The 19,439-nt window shown below is 40.1% G+C and overlaps 1 protein-coding gene across 1 annotated transcript in view; it reads left to right on the plus strand.

Annotated features, from left to right (window-relative positions):
• The first annotated feature begins 13,141 nt into the window (after window positions 1-13,141).
• Window positions 13,142-19,439, plus strand: part of MEI4 (meiotic double-stranded break formation protein 4) — a 44,084-nt gene continuing 37,786 nt past the window's right edge. The window contains exon 1 of the mRNA XM_074150949.1: window positions 13,142-13,184. Coding sequence (XP_074007050.1) covers window positions 13,142-13,184 — 43 coding nt within the window. The remainder of the gene's footprint in view (window positions 13,185-19,439) is intronic.

Raw genomic sequence — 19,439 nt, forward strand, 5'->3', positions numbered from 1 at the left:
CACTGCGTTTAGCTGTGAGGCTCTTATTTCCACCTATTAAACAGAGGTGCAGTATTTGTACCTCTAAATTCAGTTTATTTCACTAGTAAAATTTATCCAATCCACCAAGAAAGGTTGCTTCAGCACAGATTAATGCTCTCTTCCAGCAGGCAAAGCTATGAAACAGATCCTTCTGGATCCAAAGCATCCTGTGGCTCTGGCTGAGCTCTTTGGAGGCAGAGGGGATGCCCACACTGGAGGACTGGAGGAGGAGGGAGGATTGCAGAATCAGGGAGTTTCTGCCTGGGGGAGCTGACCTACTCGACAGCAGGATTGTCAGCTTAAGCATTCCCGTAACTCTGCGCTGTGTCCTTGTTTTCCCCTTTAATCTCTTACCTTAAAGGACGCCAAAGGAAGATCGACAAATTAAACTGTGCAATAGGAATCCAAATGAGAAGGTTGGGCTGTTTCCAAAATATCAGTAAAACCACCCCCATCTTCATATTACTTTTCAGAATTCTGTATCCTCCCTCCTCCCCTTCTCTGTCACTTCCACAGAAGATTCCCAGCTGATCTGATGAAGATTTTGCAAGTAATTTGTTTAAGGGGAGTTTAAGGAAGATGGCTAGCACCTGGGTCACAGCAATTCCAGGTACAAAATACAGGTTGGGCAGAAAACGGCTGGAGACCAGCCCTGAGGAGAAGGACTTGGGGGTGTTGGTGGATGAGAAACTCAACATGAGCCAGCAACGTGTACTGGCAGCCCAGAAAGCCAGCTGCATCTTGGGCTGCATCAAATAACTTGTGGCCAGCAGGGCGAGGGGGGGGAATTCTGCCCCTCTACTCTGCTCTGGTGAGACCCCAGCTGGAGCACGGTGTCCAGCTCTGAGGTTGTCAGCACAGGAAGGACATGGACCTGTTGGAGTGGGTCCAGAGCAGAGGAGGCCACAAAGATGATCCGAGGGCTGGAGCCCTTCTCCTATGAGGACAGGCTGAGAGAGTTGGGGCTGTTCAGCCTGGAGAAGAGAAGGCTCTGGGGAGACCTTAGAGCCCCTTCCAGTCCCTAAAGGGGCTACGGAAGAGATCGGGGGGTACTCTTTATCAAGGAGTGGAGCAATGGGACAAGGGGTAATGGTTTTAAATTGAAAGAGGGGAGATTTAGATGAGATCTCAGGAAGAAATTATTTTCCTGTGAGGTTGGTGAGACCCTGGCCCAGGTTGCCCAGAGAAGCTGTGGCTGCCCCATCCCTGGAGGGGTTCAAGGCCAGGTTGGATGGGGCTTGGAGCAACCTGGTCTGGTGGGAGGTGTCCCTGCCCAGGGCAGGGGGGTTGGGACTGGGTGGTCTTCAAGGTCCCTTCCAACTCTAACCATTCTATGATCTTGCTCATACTAACTACAGAGTAACTGACAAGACCTAAGACTTGTCCTCCATCAGCCAACTCTTGTGGGCCCACACCCAGACAGAAATGAAGTCAAAACCACTCTGTGTCACTTTTACTCCTTCAGGATTACATTTCAGTCCCAGTGAGACTGGCAGCAGACTGGGGCAAACCAGTAAAGATGGCAGGTACTCATTAAGAGTGAAATTACTTCCTATTTATTCATTGACCCATGATTGAAGTGACTGAAGATCACCCTCCTAGAAAATGGTATCAAAAAAGCAGGTTCAGCTGGTTTTCACCTCGTTGGTTATTTACGTATGTCTTTGCAGCCACATTTTCATTATCAGAAAGAAAGGACTCTTGCTTTCATCTTAAAAATTTGTATCATTTTTTTTTTAATCAGTTCAATCATACCGGAGTAGCATATTTTTGTGATTAAACATACTGCATAGAGATTTGCATCAAGACTACTAACAAAATGAATTGTAATAATTCTTGGTTCTTGTTTCCAGTTCCTATGCAGAAAGTTTCTACAGTTCCTCCTACTCAGTTTCTGAGTCTTGATGCTAGTTTTAGTTGTTATTATTATTAGTGACTATTTAAACAAGAAGACACTTCATTATGAGGCTTTGAGATGACCTGTTTGAAAGGAATTAAAAATATACTTTAGAATGAGCTGCTAACAAATGTTTTTAACATCTTTCAGAATCAAAGGTGTATTTACCTCTATAACTTTTGTAACATCTTTATAGCTTTCGTAGCTTTTGTGGTATTTACAACTGGGGTATTGGAGACTTGGCTACCAGGCAGAATACTGCTTTTTTTTTTTTTCTCTGACATTTTTAGGGGATTTTTCAATGTGCTCTCACCAAAAAGCAGCATCTAATCACCATGCAAGACCCTTTAGCTTCTAAGAAGCGATGCTAGAAATTAAAAATTGACACTACCCATTAGCCTTTATCATATGGGGAAAAATAATGGAGAAGGTAAAAAAAATTTCCAATGCACTGGTTTTCTCTGTGAGTTTTGTGGAGGCTCAAAATTATTTCAAGATCTTTAAATTTCATTGTTTTAAACTGAAAATACAAATCCACACTTTTATATTTTTTTTCTTTTTAACTTGAACCGTTTTAGTCACCCAACAATCTACTGTTCGCGTTTTTCTGATATTAATAACTTAACATTTGCTTTCAAGGATCTGCTTTGAAAACTCCCTGTCTAAGCCCTTGTAAAAGTCTGATTTAAGTCGCATTTATGATTTGATAGTAAAGGGCTTGTCAGATTTTCAATTATAAAGTTTTATTTTCAAGGACATTTACATCATCTTTGAATTCCTTCAGGGACATCTGAAGGATCGGGTTTCCAATATTTGACAGGATTTCGCAAGGTTTCTGTGAGCTACTTGGATATTTCCTTGGGACTCTCTTAGCCCTGTGGTGTAAGCTCACTGCATATAACTCATGAAACTATAATTTAAGCACACAAAATCAGTATGGGATGACATTTGACACAGTGCTTATAGCATTTTTTTTTTCAGTTACAAATGGGGTAGTATCTTTATTTGGGAGTTCTCTTAGAAAACTGTAAATACTCTGTCCTGCAAACGTGCAAAGAGCTTAGGATTGCGGAACAGCAGTTTGGACACATGTTAAAAGCTACTTAATTTATAATCAATTTACCTAAGCACCTGCTTTTTGAAAACTGAATGAACATCTTTGTTGCATCAGTGTCTTTGGAAAATGTAAATAGTGATGTTGTATATGGCCACAGCCTGATTTATAGCTGTAATATCACCAAAGAAGGAGAAAACAAAAATGACTGCGGAATTTCAACCCATTGAAAGAAGCCCTCCAGGAAAAGAGCTCAGCAAGGCCCTGTAAAATTTAGACTACAGCTAATAAGCTTTGATATAAATGTAAATATAAATGGAAGGCAGCCACTTTTGAGAGAGAAAGGCAAATTAGTGGAGATCAGCTTCCCCTTTATGCCTCCACATTCTTTGTTGCTACCAGTTCTCTATCAGCTGAGCTAAATTCCTCCCTTATTCTTTACTGAAGACACTTTCTTCACGGTACTATCTAAATATAAACAGCATTGTTATCTTTTTCTATTGACCTATTTCATCTGCTAATGGAGTGTCTAATGGCAAACAGGTGGCCAATTTCCTGTGGAAGATTAGCTGAAGTCATCCTGAATATGATCACAAGCACTTGAAACAGCTCTGGTTAAAAACTATTACCTGGAAGAGTAAACACTGTCTGTGTAATTTGCATTTTTGCTTTGAACATAACAAATAAGAAAATGGGTGATCTGGGAAACAAATAAATATGCACTGAAGAAGGTAAATGAAAGAACATCTACGAAAGCAGCTAAAACAGCTTAAATGGGGTTGGCAAGACTTCCGTCTAAGTTACTTGCTAATTAATATCTTTGTTAATCACATGGGTCAAATACGATAACTGACTTTAGGGCGCTAGTAAAGAAGCTGGAGATGAAAGTTTAATTTCTTACTCTGGGGTTGATTCCCAGTGTCTGCTCAATAAAGTTTAAGCAATGTCACTTTATTACCATGAAAAGATGCTGAGGAAAAGAGGAGGATGCTCAGTCTCCAAAAAAATATTCTAACACCTGTTCCACTGCTGCTGTAGGAGAGACAAAACTGGGTTAATGAACCCTTGGTCTCACCCACTGCGGCATTTCTTATGTTTTCAACTGATGTGTGTCCCATCCCTGGTGTGACTTGCTACTGGACGCAACAGATGTTGAGACCCAGGTGGAATGGTATTGACTAACAGTCAAAGGAATGATCTGGGGGACACTGGGATCATCTCTTTGGCTTGGTATTGACTTTTAACCCAACCAAGCTTCCAGAGCGCTCAGATAGACTATCTGATCTGCTTTCCACAAACAAAATAAAAATAGTGAGGACAAACTGGGCTTCATGAATATTGGCAGAAGAATTTGCAGCCCTGAAAACAAGTGTACAGGCAATTACCTCCGAGGAAGAGAGAGGTTCGTAGTGCATGAGAAAAAACAGTGGCCGCACAGGTTTTTTTGAACTTTGACAGGACTTCAAAACTCTAAGCAGTCTGGAGCATTTAAAGTATTATTCCTTGAAGACATTTAATAGCAATGAAGAGTGTTCTAAGGGCTATCTAAATAAACATTTCAAATGAGGAAACAAAGAGAAAAACATATTTTGCTTACTTTTTATAGCATCTCACTTGCAATGGCCGTAATTACGGTTGAGAAGGTACTTCTGTTACGACATTTAGAGGTTTAAGAAGATGATCTGATGTGCTAATATTGTTCACTACCCAAAAATGAATTATTATGAAAGTGTCGTAAAAACCCAGTCTGGATGGTTCTGAGTTTTGGAATATAAGCAGACAGACTTATGCATAATTTGAAAAATGTTTAGGTTGCCCTTTTACACTCTAATTCACATAACTTTTAGCTTGACATATATCTGCCTTTGGCATGTTTGAAGAAATCTGTTTTTGAAATAATCGAGTTATGCATCTTAGAACTGCCTGCCTCAATCACAACTCTGCCACATTGCATATTTATTAAAGGCCACGTTTTCCCTTGAGAGAAATACAGGCGGATGGGCATGACTCTCAATGAAGTTACGCACACATCTGTGTGTAGAGTGGGGCGATACAGCATAAAGAAATAAAACAGTTGACTTGAAGAAGGAATGAAAATTATAAAGGGTATTGGAAAATAACGCCTCCAAATGCAAGGTGCATGGGAATACAAGAGGATTATCTCCATAAATGCATTTCTTGGTCCAATTTCACCTTAGGTTCTCACAGATTAGTGCAGAGCAAAACTTCTGATTAAACTCCAGTTTAACTTTCTTACAGACTTTAAGGAAATTGTATATTGAGCACGTATATCAAGTACCATATGTAGTTCACAGAACTCAGATTTCTTTATTTTCAGATAGAAATTATCCAAATAATCTACGTAAGAATTTCACTATGCTAACTTGCTGCTTTTTCTTTCATTGTTCCTCAAATCCTCAAGACCTCAAGTTACACATTCAATCAAGCTTGTAGTAAAGAGCAACCAAGTGTTACTGTTGAAATTAAAAACTGAGCATTGATTCTACATTTATACGGTAGTTCTCATGGATTTAAATAAGTGTCCTCCCCTTCAATGGGGGTTTTAGTGATGTCGTAAGTCATGACAACCCAGCCTAGTTTCAAAATTACATATATCATAAAATTTAAGTTCACCTTCATTGCAGCCAATTCCTCCTAATCATTTTTTTTCCTTAATAACTACATGAGAAACACAGCTGGCAATCTTGTTAATTTTTTTTTTTTTTTTGGTATTTTCCTCTGGTGTTTTTTCCTCATTCAGCAGAAACGTGATTAAAGACAGCACACACGTTTTGGCAGATGGGTCATTACCTCTTAAATCCTCCTATGGAATGGATTTCTGTGGAGACTCGTGGGAGGTGCAATTTTCTTCCCTTAAAATATGCACAGCCCAGCCTTTGTGGTTCCAACCTGCAGCCGAAGGCCCACATGTGGACTTTTAGGTTTCTGGACAGCTGCATCAGGACATCTCTTGCACGGATTTTATTTAAATTTGAAATCACATCACTTGAGTCATGCCAGGCAAGTTTTAAAAGGCATCTTCGTTTGTGTATCACCACCGTTGTATTTCAGGCATGGGAACCATGGGAATGTGACCTTCTCCTGCTGTAAGAAGATGCTCTTCTTCTCTGCAGCAACAGCTCAGCTGCAGGAAGAAAGGATTTCTGTCAGGTCCACTGCCCTTCCCTGATGGGCTCCAGGAGCCCCAGGAAGCAGAGGATAAGAGTTTCAAAGCAGATACGGTATTGATTGCAGCTCCCTTGATCTCTTAAAATGATGTACAAACCTCAGTAACCACCGAACTAGGACATGGGATGGGATTTTTCTGAGGGAAGGAAAGTTGCACACAGAGGGGACAAAGTGTTTTTTTCTTTGGAGGCCAGTTGCTAGAGTTGAAACACGTTAGTCAGATAACAAAAATTACTCACTGTGCCTCTCTACCACAGCCTGTTCCACTTTGTCACTTGTATCTATCTATGTGTCTGTCTGTCTCTATCTATTCACCTGTCTAAATGTGTATCTATATATTTATGTGTGTGTACCTCTATATAAGACCTATTCTACTTATATCAAATCTTACACTAGAAATTAGTTTTACTAGCCTAAAATATTTAAGTTTTTCTGAGGACTGTTTCTTCTTTCTCCATTTTTTTTTTCCTATATTTGCTAGATACAAGGAATTCTGGACTCCAAGAATCTACATTTTAAATAATTTATCATGAAGCCTACATTTCACATCAGGAAAAATGAATGAATTAACGGTTGAAGCTTGTTAAACTCAGCGGGACACATTTGCAATTAGATAAAACTGACAAAACTTCCTTTTAAGTGAATGAAATGGTGCCAATTTCCATAGCTGAGTAGATGGCCCTCCCTCTCCTCACCTATTAGAGCAGTAGTCCTTTTGAGGGGAGAAGTTACCCTAATTTTGAAGACTAAACTAGACTGATTAGTTATAATAATAGGTCTGTTAATCACTAGTTATGGGTCCCCCTGTGTGCAAGCTTCCACAAAAGGAGCAAATGTCTACACTGAGGGGAGACCTTCTCGCTCTCTCCAATTCCCTGAAAGGAGGGTGTAGCCAGGGGGGGCTGGTCTCTTCTCCCAAGTCACAGGTGATGGCACAAGAGGAAATGGCCTCAAGTTGCACCAGGGGAGGTTCAGATTGGATATGAGGAAAAATTTCTTCACAGAAGGGGTTATTAAGCACTAGAACGGGCTGCCCAGGGAAGTGGTGGAGTCACCATCCCTGGACGTATTTAAAAGACGGGCAGATGTGGTGCTTAGAGATGGTTTAGTGATGGTTTTTGTCAGTGTTGGGTTTATGGTTGGACTCAATGATTTGAAAGGTCCCTTCCAACCTGGGCAATTCTATGATTCTAAGTTACACAGTATAGCCCAGATATGCTGCTAGGTCCAGAAAACAACCTCCGTGTTGCTGCACAGTGCAAAGACTGTGGATATTTTTTAGTAGGAGACTTCTCAGTAGTACTACCAAGGTTCCTGGTACAATTCACGGGAAGAATGGGATGGAAAGAAAGGCAGGTGCCGAGCAAGGAGCTTCCTGAGGGAGTCAGAATTCTTACTGACGTGTAAGATAACCAGACTGTATGCAATGTCCTCCAGTGTAGATCAGAGCAGGTATGTCCACATACAGGTCACAGCCTCCAAAACCTCTTCTGATTTTAGGTCTTGAATAGTGACATTTTTTACAAAATACAGATAGTAGCTACTTCAACCAGTGTCTGCTCAGAACTCGGTGTCCAGAGGGCTCACCTGCAATGTGGCACACACGTCCTCCACCCACTTCTGAGTTGGTGTCCAAGCCCACCTCTCTCACCTTGCAGCCCCATTCACCAGATTCTGGGCTATCTTCAGGTGGTCAGGGAGAAGGTAGGGGCAGAGCTCTCTGCTTTGATTTTGGTTTGGTTTGGATTGGCTTGGCTTGGGTTGAAGTGACTTCTGGAGGTTGTCTACTCAGTTCTATGTCCCACTTCACAACCAACATTGCTATTGCAGCTCTTCCATCAAAGGAACGAATCCTTGGCACGGACAGCATGTTACATGGTACCATATATGACCCATCACATAAAGGTAATTTAGTTTCCTACCTGAAAGTAGGGCAAGTTCCAGTTCTTGCTGCAGAAAAATACACATTACCTGGAGCAGGGATTGAAACTGGAGCCCTCACATCCCTGACAGGTAATTGCTTTTTCACCACATTAAAGCTCCCTGTAGCCTGAAGAGTATTTAATTGTCCCCAAAGCAGAGCATTTTTAGCAAAAGGAATTGAGACGAACCTCTTCCAGAAAACCACTGTGATTGCTGAGTGTGATGCTTCTGTGGGAAACAGGGTGCAAATTCCCCCCCACCGAAAAAAGAATTTACTCTGTATCCTTCAAGCTTTGAACGATAAACTACTGGTTAGAGAGGTGGAGTGCTCGGAGCTCTAGCACAACTGCTGTGTCTTAAAAAGGGAGGGCATCTGGCATTTTTTGTGTGTGAAGTGTGAAAAAGTGAGGATGTTCCAGGAGGTGAAACTCATTTCATGAAAACTTATGCCGGACCCGTTTGAGTCAATAGAAAGAAATGGGCACCGTAAGCCATGATTCAGCTGACACCCAAAGTTTGTACGGAGGAATACTAATCAAAATGTCTCAGGATCAAATCAGAATAATGTGGATATTTTAATGCACTCAATTTTCTGTATTATGAGGCACTTAGGGAGGACTGCTCTGATACTCTTTGATACTAAGCCCTGTGTATAGAAGTGTAATCTGAATTTTGTATATCCTCGGATAGCTATTTGATAGCAATTACCCCTTCCTCTCTCTGATTTTTAATAAACTTCATGAAGAAAACCTTGTGGAATTAAAATAAAAAGTACTAAATTAAATGAAAACTCTTTTTATATGTCCTTAATTTTTCTTTCTTCCCAGATGTCTGTTGTTCCTATACTGGAAAAATGAAAGAAAAAAGATCTCACGAAAGTGTTTTGTTAGTCTTAGATCAATGCAAATGCAGAAAATTATCTGCTGTATTGCCACATTCATTTTTAAACATCTCTACACTAAAGCATGGCCATATTCTGATTACTTCCTAACATGCTTTTACCCTTTTTCTTGCCTGGTGGTGTGGGAATCTTTTAGTACCGATTTCCAGATGGTGAAATTCTTTGAGGGAAAGGCTTCCTCTTTCTTTAGCATATACTGTATGGAAAAGAATGGGAACCATTCTCATTATCTCATATGTATATCTAATTTTACAGAGTTACATAAGGGATAACATTTAAATAAAGCACTGAAAAGCATCTATTCATAACAGAGCATACTGTCATAATTGATGGTATGTTGCCTCTTAACGGTAGCAGGTTTTGGTTTTTTTTCCCTGTTCTCCTCGTATTATGTCTAACTTTCTATTTTGCTTTTGTAGATGGAGGTTTTCATTGCATCAGATGCTGAAGTGTTATCTTTTTTTTTTTTCTTGATGGTAGCGCTTCTTTTCTGAACAGTAACAAAGAAGTCATTGCATAAGTCCCTGAACATCCTAAATCAGATGATTTGTTTAGAATTGCAGATTACGATCAGAAGGACTACTTGAACCGTATTTCTGTCATCAGAATTACATATAAATCAGAGCCATCACAAACACACTAAAATCTATTTTGAAAAGAGCTGAGTAATGAAAAACTGCGAGGCCAAATTTTTTATTTTTCATTAAATATAGCACTGTAACACGGGAGAATGAAAGCTCAGATGAGAAGACACTGGCGTTCCTGCTTGTGATTTTCACCGATTCTTCTCCAGCGGCTCTATGCCCTGCCCCACATCAGCTGAACAAAACTGGAAACTACAAAATTGAGACAGCATATTTCATATGTGTTTTCAGACGCTTCCAGCTCTTGGGTAAATTGAGCTGCGTTAAAATATAAAGATGTCTGATGAGTTAGGACAGACTGCAGTTCTCCAAGTGAAAAGTGAACAAACTCCAAATGAAGCCTGTGTTTTTGGAGTTCGTTCTGAGTTGACCATTGAGTCACAGAATCATAGAATTGCCCAGGTTGGAAGGGACCTTTCAGATCCTCTAGTCCCACCATCAACTTAACTCTGATAAAAAACCATCACTAAATCATGTCTCTAAGCTCTATGTCTGCCTGTCTTTTAAATATCTCCAGGGATGGTGACTCCACCACTTCCCTGGGCAGCCCATTCCAAGGCTTAATAACCCTTTCAGCCTAAAATTTTTTCCTAATATCCAATCTAAACCTCCCCTGGTGCAACTTGAGGCCATTTCGTCTTGTCCCATCGCCTGTTCCATGGGAGAAGAGCCTGACCCCCCCTGGCTACACCCTCCTTTCAGGGGGTTGTAGAGAGCAAGAAGGTCTCCCCTCAGCCTCCTTTTCTCCAGGCTGAACACCCTCAGCTCCCTCAGCCGCTCCTCGTAAGACTTATTCTCACCAGCTCCGTTGCCCTAAATCTGTAATTATTCAGCATACGGATTGTTTAAATACTGACAATTCATGGCCTCCAATGTGATTAAACACCTGCACTGCTTTTATGTTTAATTATTAATAAAAGCAGCTAATTATTTTGTATGACCTTTAGCCAAGAATATATCCTTTGACTGTTCTTGAGATCAAAAGGCATCTTCAGAAACAGAGATCAAAAGAATTTATCTGCAAGTAGTAGAACCAGCCTCCTTCATGATCTACAAAATGCTTATTTCAAATCAAAGCTTGATTTTACCCCTGGTTCACTTGAGATTACACACAGTGCTAATCATCCCACATTTGGATATCAAAATGGGAATTGTATCTTATATTTTATTTATTGGCTATAACATTAATTTGTACACGTGTATGAATGCATGTGTGCACACACACATTGCTCTTTTAGGAAAAAATAAGTTAGATCATGTAATCACTGGGAATATTCAATGCATAAAGTTAATACAAGGTCTATAAATTATTTTTGAAAAGTGTTCTTCAGTAGAACAGGTTGACACATCTCGGTGAATCTGCAGTTGATTATGCCCAGATTTTGCTGCTTTCAGATGAATAAAAACGTCCTTAAAGATGCTCCGTTAAGGAGGGGGAAATCAGGGGGTTTTCTCTACCTTGAAAATATCAGGATGCTTCGATTTATTTTAAAGGCAAACCTAAAAACTGTAAAAAGGTGTACCTTGATCGGTATTCTGAAAGTTGCATACAATAAGTTTATAAATTTAAGGCACATTCCTTTTAACTACTACCAGCGCCAAATAAGAAAAAAAAGGGGAGGGGGGGTGTGCATCTAAAATGAAATTTATGCAGCTCTTGAATGTTTAAGTGCAAAATAATCAAGCGAAAAACATCCCTCGAGGCAGCCGTTTAATGGCAGAAGGTCTCAGGATTGTTCGGTGTCTCTCAGTAAGCCCGGAATTGCGGGTAGGACCGGTCTTCCCACAAAAAGCAGAGCCACTTTCATTTTTAGAACAGTAATAATGCTGCCTCTGCCTAATTCTACTTTTAAATTAAGCTCAATGTATATAACTCCCAGGTTTGCAGTTGAAAGCACTGTTGTCTCCGTATCTTTTCTTTCGGTCACAGTCGAAGAGATTATGTGTTAAAACGTGGAGGTTCCGACCTACATAATGACTGTCCACTTTGCAAGGCATCTGCATCACTTACATGCACAAAAAGATGCACAGAAAGTGATAAACAAAGAGTAGCTGCTGATACGTCACCGCAACAAAAGGCTGGAGAATGTTTTGTCATTTTTTTCCCCTGGGTTTCACTGGGAAATAAGTAGTGCTGTCAGAATGAAAATAGTCTCTAAATTATTCAGTCCAATCTATTTTTACCATTTGAAGTCTAAAACAAAAGTTCCAATGTGTTAACAGTTTTCTGTAGTTGGGATGGTAAATTTATTTTTCAAATTAAAAAAAAAAACAATAAATACATTAGAAGTCTACCACCATGTATCTTGATTAAAAAGTTAGGTTTTTGAATAAATTAATTTACCATATTAAAAAATAAAGCTGTTTAATTACCCAAGAACAAAAAATGGGGATGAGAATTTTAAAAGTACATATTGTTTGTCACATCTAAATATTTCTGTGTTTAGAAGGGCGCTTTGAGCAACCTGGCCTAGTGGGAGACGTTGGCTCTGCTCCACCCGAAACCAGGACATAAGTAAAGCAAAGCCAACAGGACAAATGGCACCATATTATAATCCTAAGTAATTTATTCTAATTAAAACTTACAGAATCATAGAATGGTTTGGGTTGGAAGGGACCTTAAAGTCCATCCAGTTCCAACCCCCTGCCCTGGGCAGGGACACCTCCCACCAGACCAGGTTGCTCAAAGCCCCATCCAGCCTGGCCTTGAACCCCTCCAGGGATGGGGCAGCCACAGCTTCTCTGGGCAACATCTGATGCCTGAGACTCTGCTGTGGGAAACCGAGGGTCCAGCCTGAAGAAGGAAGAAGCGCACCCAGGAGTGAGTGTGTGTGCCACACCATGAAGGGCATGTGAATGCCAGGGAAGCAGCTTCTCCTTTCACAGCATGGAGCCTTCATCGTTCTCTCTCAGAATCACAGAATGATATGGGGTTGGAAGGGACCTCTGGAGATCATCCAGTCCAACCCCCTGCCACAGCAGGGTCACCCAGAGCAGGTTGCACAGGAACGTGTCCAGATGGGTTTGGAATGTCTCCAGAGATGGAGACTCCACCACCTCTCTGGGCAGCCTCTTCCAGGGCTCTGCCACCCTCACAGGAAAGAAGTTCCTCCTCATGTTTAGATGGAGCTTCCTCTGTTCCAGTTTGTGCCCGTTCCCTCTTGTCCTGTCACTGGGCACCACTGAGAAAAGACTGGCCCCATCCTCCTGACACCCTCCCTTTAAGTATTTATAGGCCTTGATCAGATCCCCCCTCAGTCTTCTCTTCTCCAGACTAAACAGACCCAAGTTCCTCAGCCTTTCCTCCCTCATCAGTGGCAAGGCCCACGGCCCGCCCAGCCGGCCCCGGTAACGCCCGTGTCCAGCCCAGATAAACACTGCTGGGACCAGGAAGGCCTGTACCGAGGGGCTTTCGCCGTTGAGGGCCCAGCCGGGGCGGCGAGTTCGCGTCCCGCCCGCCAGGGGGCAGCGCTGTGAGGGCAGCCGCCGCCGGGCCCGCCCTGCCGCTCGCCATGGAGCCGGGAAGCGGCAGCCCCGCTGGGGCTGTTGTCGCAGGTGGGTCAGGGCCCGAGGCCGTCAGGGCTTCCCGGGGGCGTCGGCCTGTCGTGGTGCCGGGGAGGCTCTGGGTGGGAGGCAGCGGCCTGAGGAGGTGACCCCAGCCAGGTGTCGGTGGGCTGCCTCCTCCAGCTGTGGCTGTAGCTGTGGCTGTAGCTGCGTTTGGGGACATCTTTCGTGTTTGTAAACCCCCTTCATCTTTGGGTGGAGGGCTGGGGGTCGCCTGGGACAGCAGAGGTGGATCCGGTGAGAGGAGTGGGCTCCTCAGCTGGGGTGGCTGGGTCAGGCCACAGGGGCTGGTTCTCCTTGCGGGCAGCGCGTGGGAGACCTTGTGTGGGCAGACTCGGGTGTTTCTTGAGGAACCCACTCCTGAACAGTTCAGTTTAATGAAACCTTTAGTCTTCAATGCCAGGCTGGATGGGGCTTTGAGCAACCTGGTCTGGTGGGAGGTGTCCCTGCCCAGGGCAGGGGGTGGGAACTAGATTTTCAAGGTCCTTTCCAACTCAAACCATTCTAGGATCAATTGGCTTATCTGAATGGAAATGGCAACCTTCCCATGAAAGGTGCACCTCTTACTTTTTGTTTTTAATGAAGCTGATCAGCTATGAGTGACTTCTGTCTACGTGCTTTCAGACTCTCAGTTTTCCTTTCTAATATGCTGCAAATGTGAAGGTTTTTTTCTTACCTGTTTTTCCCAAGTGACAATTAAGAATGCTCTCTTGTTGCTAAGTTTTATTGGATAGATGCTGGAATGCAATTGATGTCGTTAGTGCTCTGCTTGCTGCAACAAAGTTCCATTAAATAGGCAGGTACAATACAAAATAATCATCAAAGAATTATCGATATTTTTACCTGAAAGAGATTATTTCTAATGTCAGTGAATTGAAGTGATTGTTTCTGATCACCCCATCTTTAGGAATTTAGAAATTGTAGTGCTCAGTCTCCTACGCTTTTCTCAGTGACTGACAGGAGAAAGTAATGGTTAATTTCTCTTATTTTCCGTTTGTTTCCTTAATTTGAATAACCTGGTCATTGAGCTGAATTAAAGTTTAAAAAGTACTTTTCAGTGAACTTGGCTGCAAATGCTTGACAAATCACTTCCATAGTCCCCTGTCTTTTACAGCTTCCAGTGCTTCATAAACTAATATTCAGGCACTATGTATTTAATTGTGGTTATAGTTAAGTTAGTTTCTATAGTATGTATAAGACTTTGTTCTTCATTGCATACTGTATGCTTTTTCGAATATGGTTTTCCTAGTGTTCCGCCTATTCTCTCTTTTCCTTGTCTTGTATTACAAACATTTGCTCTCCTTTGAACAATCCTATCTTTCATTCTGCTAGTATAAAATTTGTGTAAGAAAGCCAAACCAAAGGGTTTTGAAATACAACAGATGCTTCCTGGTAACTTACCTGAAGGAAACTTACTCACTGAAAGAAGCTGATCTTGCAGCTTTAAAAACTTGTGGAAATTGAACTATTCAGGTGAAGGCTGAAAATGTGAAATTGAAAAGGAAAAGTATAGTCATATTTTAGTTCGTTTATTTTAACAAGGGAAGAGAAGAGATACAAAATAATCTGTGTATAATTCTCCAAACTGTTCATGATTTGCCTTTTTTTTTTTTTTTTTTTTTTGAACTCTGCTTTGAAATTCTACTTTCAGGACCTAATGCAATCGTTGCAGTAGGTAAAACTTAGAAGATAAGGCTGCTTTCTTGTTGTAACTTGGCAGTACATAAAGACTGGGATTATTTTCCACAGTCCAAAATGCCAACTGTAAGCTCATACTTTATGCAATTAAATGTTATTAGCACATGTGAAACTTTGTAAATGACTAAGGGTCTGACTTTCATGGTCTGTCTTATAAAGTTGTAGTGAAAAGTGTATCCTCAGTTTCCAAACCAAATGGATTTACACCCAGCTGGTTAAGTGATTACAGTTTTGTTTTGGTAGGGGAAGAAATCTGTGCCAACATAAGAATAGGTAAATTTACACCATTCAGTTATGCTTTAATTTTTGAACAGCAGGCTTTATAGAATAAATTCCCTTTTTGTGCAAATCTTTAGTAGTGAGATAGTAAAGAAAAACATGGTAGTAGTAACAGTTCTGTGTGTCAGATTCACTGGGTAACATTGTGCTACAGGAAAAAAAAAAGCCTGTTGGAGAAGAAAAAGGAGTGCAAGGGGAAGGACTTACAGCTTGTAGGGAGAACATATACATAATTTAAAACTATCAGAAATCTCAGGCTTCCATTAGGTTTTTTTATTCAGTGTATTCTAATGGGAATAGAGAAGATGTGAATCTTTATCTCTTTAAGGCTCTTGTGGTGCTTAAGCTGTCCTTGCTGTCAATACTTTGTAATGTTTCTTAAAGAAAATTGACAAAGTTGAACTCTTGAGTGACTTGGGATTCTTGTATGTTGAATCTGATATGGTGTTTGTCTTCCAGACATGTCACTGCAACAGCATGTTAGAAAAAAGACGGTTGAAAAACACACGTCAAATGATTCTGTTCAGAAAGCAAAATGCCAGAACGGTCCAAACCTGGAAAAACTTAATCTAAACATATATTTGTGGGAATATCAATATACTTCTAGTATCTTAAGTTGTGAATTTACACATTTTCAAAAGGGAGGAAGTAATTTCCTCACTGAAGAGTGATGCACAGTAACTTTATGAGGGGTTGAGCTGATTGTTTTATGCTCATTTAATTCTGGGCATACTTGCTGCTTCCCGTGTGTTTTACTTTGCACCTGTTTGCTATTTTCCTTGTGCGTGTGCGTTTAAATGTTCGCAAGGTTATTCTCACAACATTTTTCCATAATTTTGGGGTTTTCTTCTAGAAATAATGTCTTTTTTTTTTTTTTTCCAGAGATACTCAAAAGGTCTAGGATTACAGACTTCTTTTTAAAAGGTGCTGATTTTAGTCTTGCAAAATTTCACTTGTTGGTTAGGTACTTAAATACTTTCTGAAGGTCTCAGATTCAGCAGCCTATGTTACACCAGCTCATGTCTCTGAAGTTACCTGTCCGCAATACGTGTATGTGCATCTGATCCACTCATCTTACCTCTCCTTGTAGTCCGGGGAGGGAAACAAGTGTTTCTGGGTTGTGATTTATTTTACAAGGTGGGTGTACAAATCACTTAGCTTATTTTTGATGTTAGAAATGTCCCGTTGATGATAAGGGACAGTTGGCTCGGCTGTAGCCTTCTAACCTGCAGAATTCTGTAGTTAAGAGGAGATAAATCCTACCTCTAAAGCATTACTGAAATCCCGAGGGAATTACTCTTGTTTATGTTCTTGACTGCTATGAAATGGTTATAATAGGGGAGTGTTAAAAAGCTCTGTTTCTCAAATCATTCATGTTATTTGGTTTTGGAGAATTTGCATGATTAGATTTTAGAAGCTAAAATGATTTAAAACTTTGTTTGAAGAAATAATTCATGTTAGATTTTAATCAAGTTTCCTTGTGCTTTTGTCATAAGGTATTGTAAATATTTACTATTTTCAGTGTCATTTAAGCATTTTGAGCCCATTTTAAAAAAGAGAAAAAAAGAATATACTGGAGGTATTGTTTAGACTTGCGGTAGTAAAACGGAGTTTTTCCCTCAGTAAGTATGTCAACGTTACATATCTTTGTATGTTATGAGTATAGATTGTTTAAAAATGACACTTTGAAGTAGCCTTGGTTTAATATACATTTTTACAATAAAAGCTGCTTAATTGGAACACAAGGCATACTTTAGTTCATCTTGATTATGCAGCTGTCCCATTATCATTATTTATTATATACATGAAAGACAGTATTATATTAGGCATACCAATTAAATCAAGTTTATTTTATTGTTGCTTAATGTTATGGCCTAATGTGTCTGCAGCTCAGCCCAGTTCCGTTGAGCACTCGCATCATTTCATGGCCCTTTTTGTGTTCCATTAAAACGGGTCAATATCTTGCTTGCTGTTGTATAATGGTTATTGTATAATGCAGAATGAGGTTACAAAGATGGGGGTAATTTTTTCACCTTTATCTGCAGTGTGTAATTGGCAGATAATAGGAAAAACTGTTTTGTTGCCATGATTTTTACCTTAATGTTTGTGCCATTACAGACAGACCATACACTTAAATATAAAAGGAAAACCCTTTTTTTTTTTTTTAATATTTGTTCCATACTCATATTTAGGACTGTCTGAAGATTTTTAGCTGTAGTAGTGGTGAATGGGAATTTGTTTCTGTCCTCACAAATCCTTTTACATGTCCCATCTATTTCAAATGTGAAGGAAACTGAGCTGTTGAGTGGCCTGGAGGTTAAATGAGTTACAGTCTATTCTGTGTGTTCCTCTATTATTTTTGAAAATGTTCAATCTCAGATGATAATGATCTGAATAACAAATAAATGTCCTGTTGTAAGCAGTAGGGTTTTGTCTGTAACATTGGAAGAAGTTTCTTCCATTATTAGCCATGAATTTCAGGGAAAAACTTAGAGATCATGCCTAAGGTGTGCAATTCTGTGACATAAATGAGTATTACTCAAATCTTGAATTATTTCAGACAACTTAAAGTTTTGGGTTTATTTTGAGGTGCCTTATTTCAAATTGCCATAGAACTTAGTCCTCTTAACCCTCATCGCTCTGTGACTTGTTTTTCTGTATTTAACAGTGAAAAAAGAAACAATGAAGAGGCAAGAGGCAAAAGAGCATCTTCTGACAGCTAAGAGAGTGCTAGGGGAGGAAGGGATGCTTTCGTGACAGTAGTGGACTCAGGGAGTTCTCTTTGGTTCTTGAAGGTGTCACCAGTTTGACCTCAACTCCCAGATTTTGACAGCACGTTACCAGTATGAAAGTGGGGACCACAAACTAGCAAGTTGCATCAACAGCCCTTGTGGGGGGTTGTAAGTTTTTTTTTTTGTTTTTTTTTTTTTTGGAAAGAGGAGATTTTTTTATAGTTTGTTAAAATGACTTTAATGAATGGTTTAAGTTTTGATGAAAGTTTCATGGCTTTAATGAATGTTTTCAGGTTTTTAATAACAATCAATGATTCTAGTTTTTTTTTTAACCAATAATGTGAAACCTTTGGAATGGAGTTAAATATATGAAGTTTCTGACTGAGAAGAAAACAAACTTAAAAGGTGATAATCTGAAAATAGTGTTTTGGGTTTTTTTTTCTAATTAGTGTGAATTATTTCCTCTTCACATGTTGCAAACAGCGTCAAAAACAAGGTTAAACTTACCAGAAAGGTATCTTGCTGTAGTTAGTGGTGTAATACCAGCTGCTTCATGGAATGCAACTACAAACCAGCTGGACTGGCAGGTTGATAGGGTAGGGAAGTGTTTACAGAACAGATTTACTCTGGTTCTTTCTGTTACCCTGTTTATATCTATGGGAGTTCAATAGGAAACTTGGGCCCGAATGGTATCTGTCATAAGCCCTTTTAGCAGGGCTTCCAAGGGATTACTGGTTCCCTTAACACTGAGTAAACACACAAATGGAGCTTGGTAAGTTAGTAGTTATTCTTGCTGAGTAATTTGGGTACCAGATGTGTTTTGGTGGATAATTCTTGATACTTCTGGTTCCTGTCAGACATTATTTTGCCATTAGCAACTAGGGATAGACTGGTGACTTCTTTCTGCTCTTGTCCTGGTACTATTCCAAATCAAGGAAAATTTCTGGTTTAACTCTAGACTTTTTTTTCTACCAAACCATTGGTGTCATTTCTGTGCTGATACGAGCAAAAATATTATTGATAAAACTCTGTAGCTGCCAATATGCTTTTAGTGGAATGCATTCTCATTTGGTGGTCTTTGATGCAGCACTTCCTGAGAGCAACAGATTGCTGTGCAATTTTTGCTAATGCACAGTTGGCCAGCATCCCCATATTTCTAATAATGTCATCTGCTGTGTTATTTTCTAAGAGATTTTTTTTTTTTTTACAGTGGTTTCTGAGAGAGCAGTTGTCGCTTTAGGGAACTGTGGAAAAACTTGAATCAGCTCTTACAACTCTTGCTTTTTGTTCCACAAACTTCTCTTTTCGTGATCATAAAAGAAGAAAAGATAAGAGAGATGATGGTGACAATGATAGTAATATAAAGGAGGTGAAAGAACTGTATATTCTCTATAAAATCTTTATTAAATCCGTTGTTTCTGGAAATACGTGCAGGTATATCACTATTTGTCAATAATTACCTGGTTTTAAACAAGAGATTTTGAGATTCCAACAGAATTACTTCTCCAAAACATTCTTTGATTGTGTCTTGTTCCTA

This window comes from Numenius arquata, chromosome 7 (assembly GCF_964106895.1).
Source record: "Numenius arquata chromosome 7, bNumArq3.hap1.1, whole genome shotgun sequence".
In the NCBI taxonomy this organism is placed as follows: Eukaryota; Metazoa; Chordata; class Aves; order Charadriiformes; family Scolopacidae; genus Numenius; species Numenius arquata.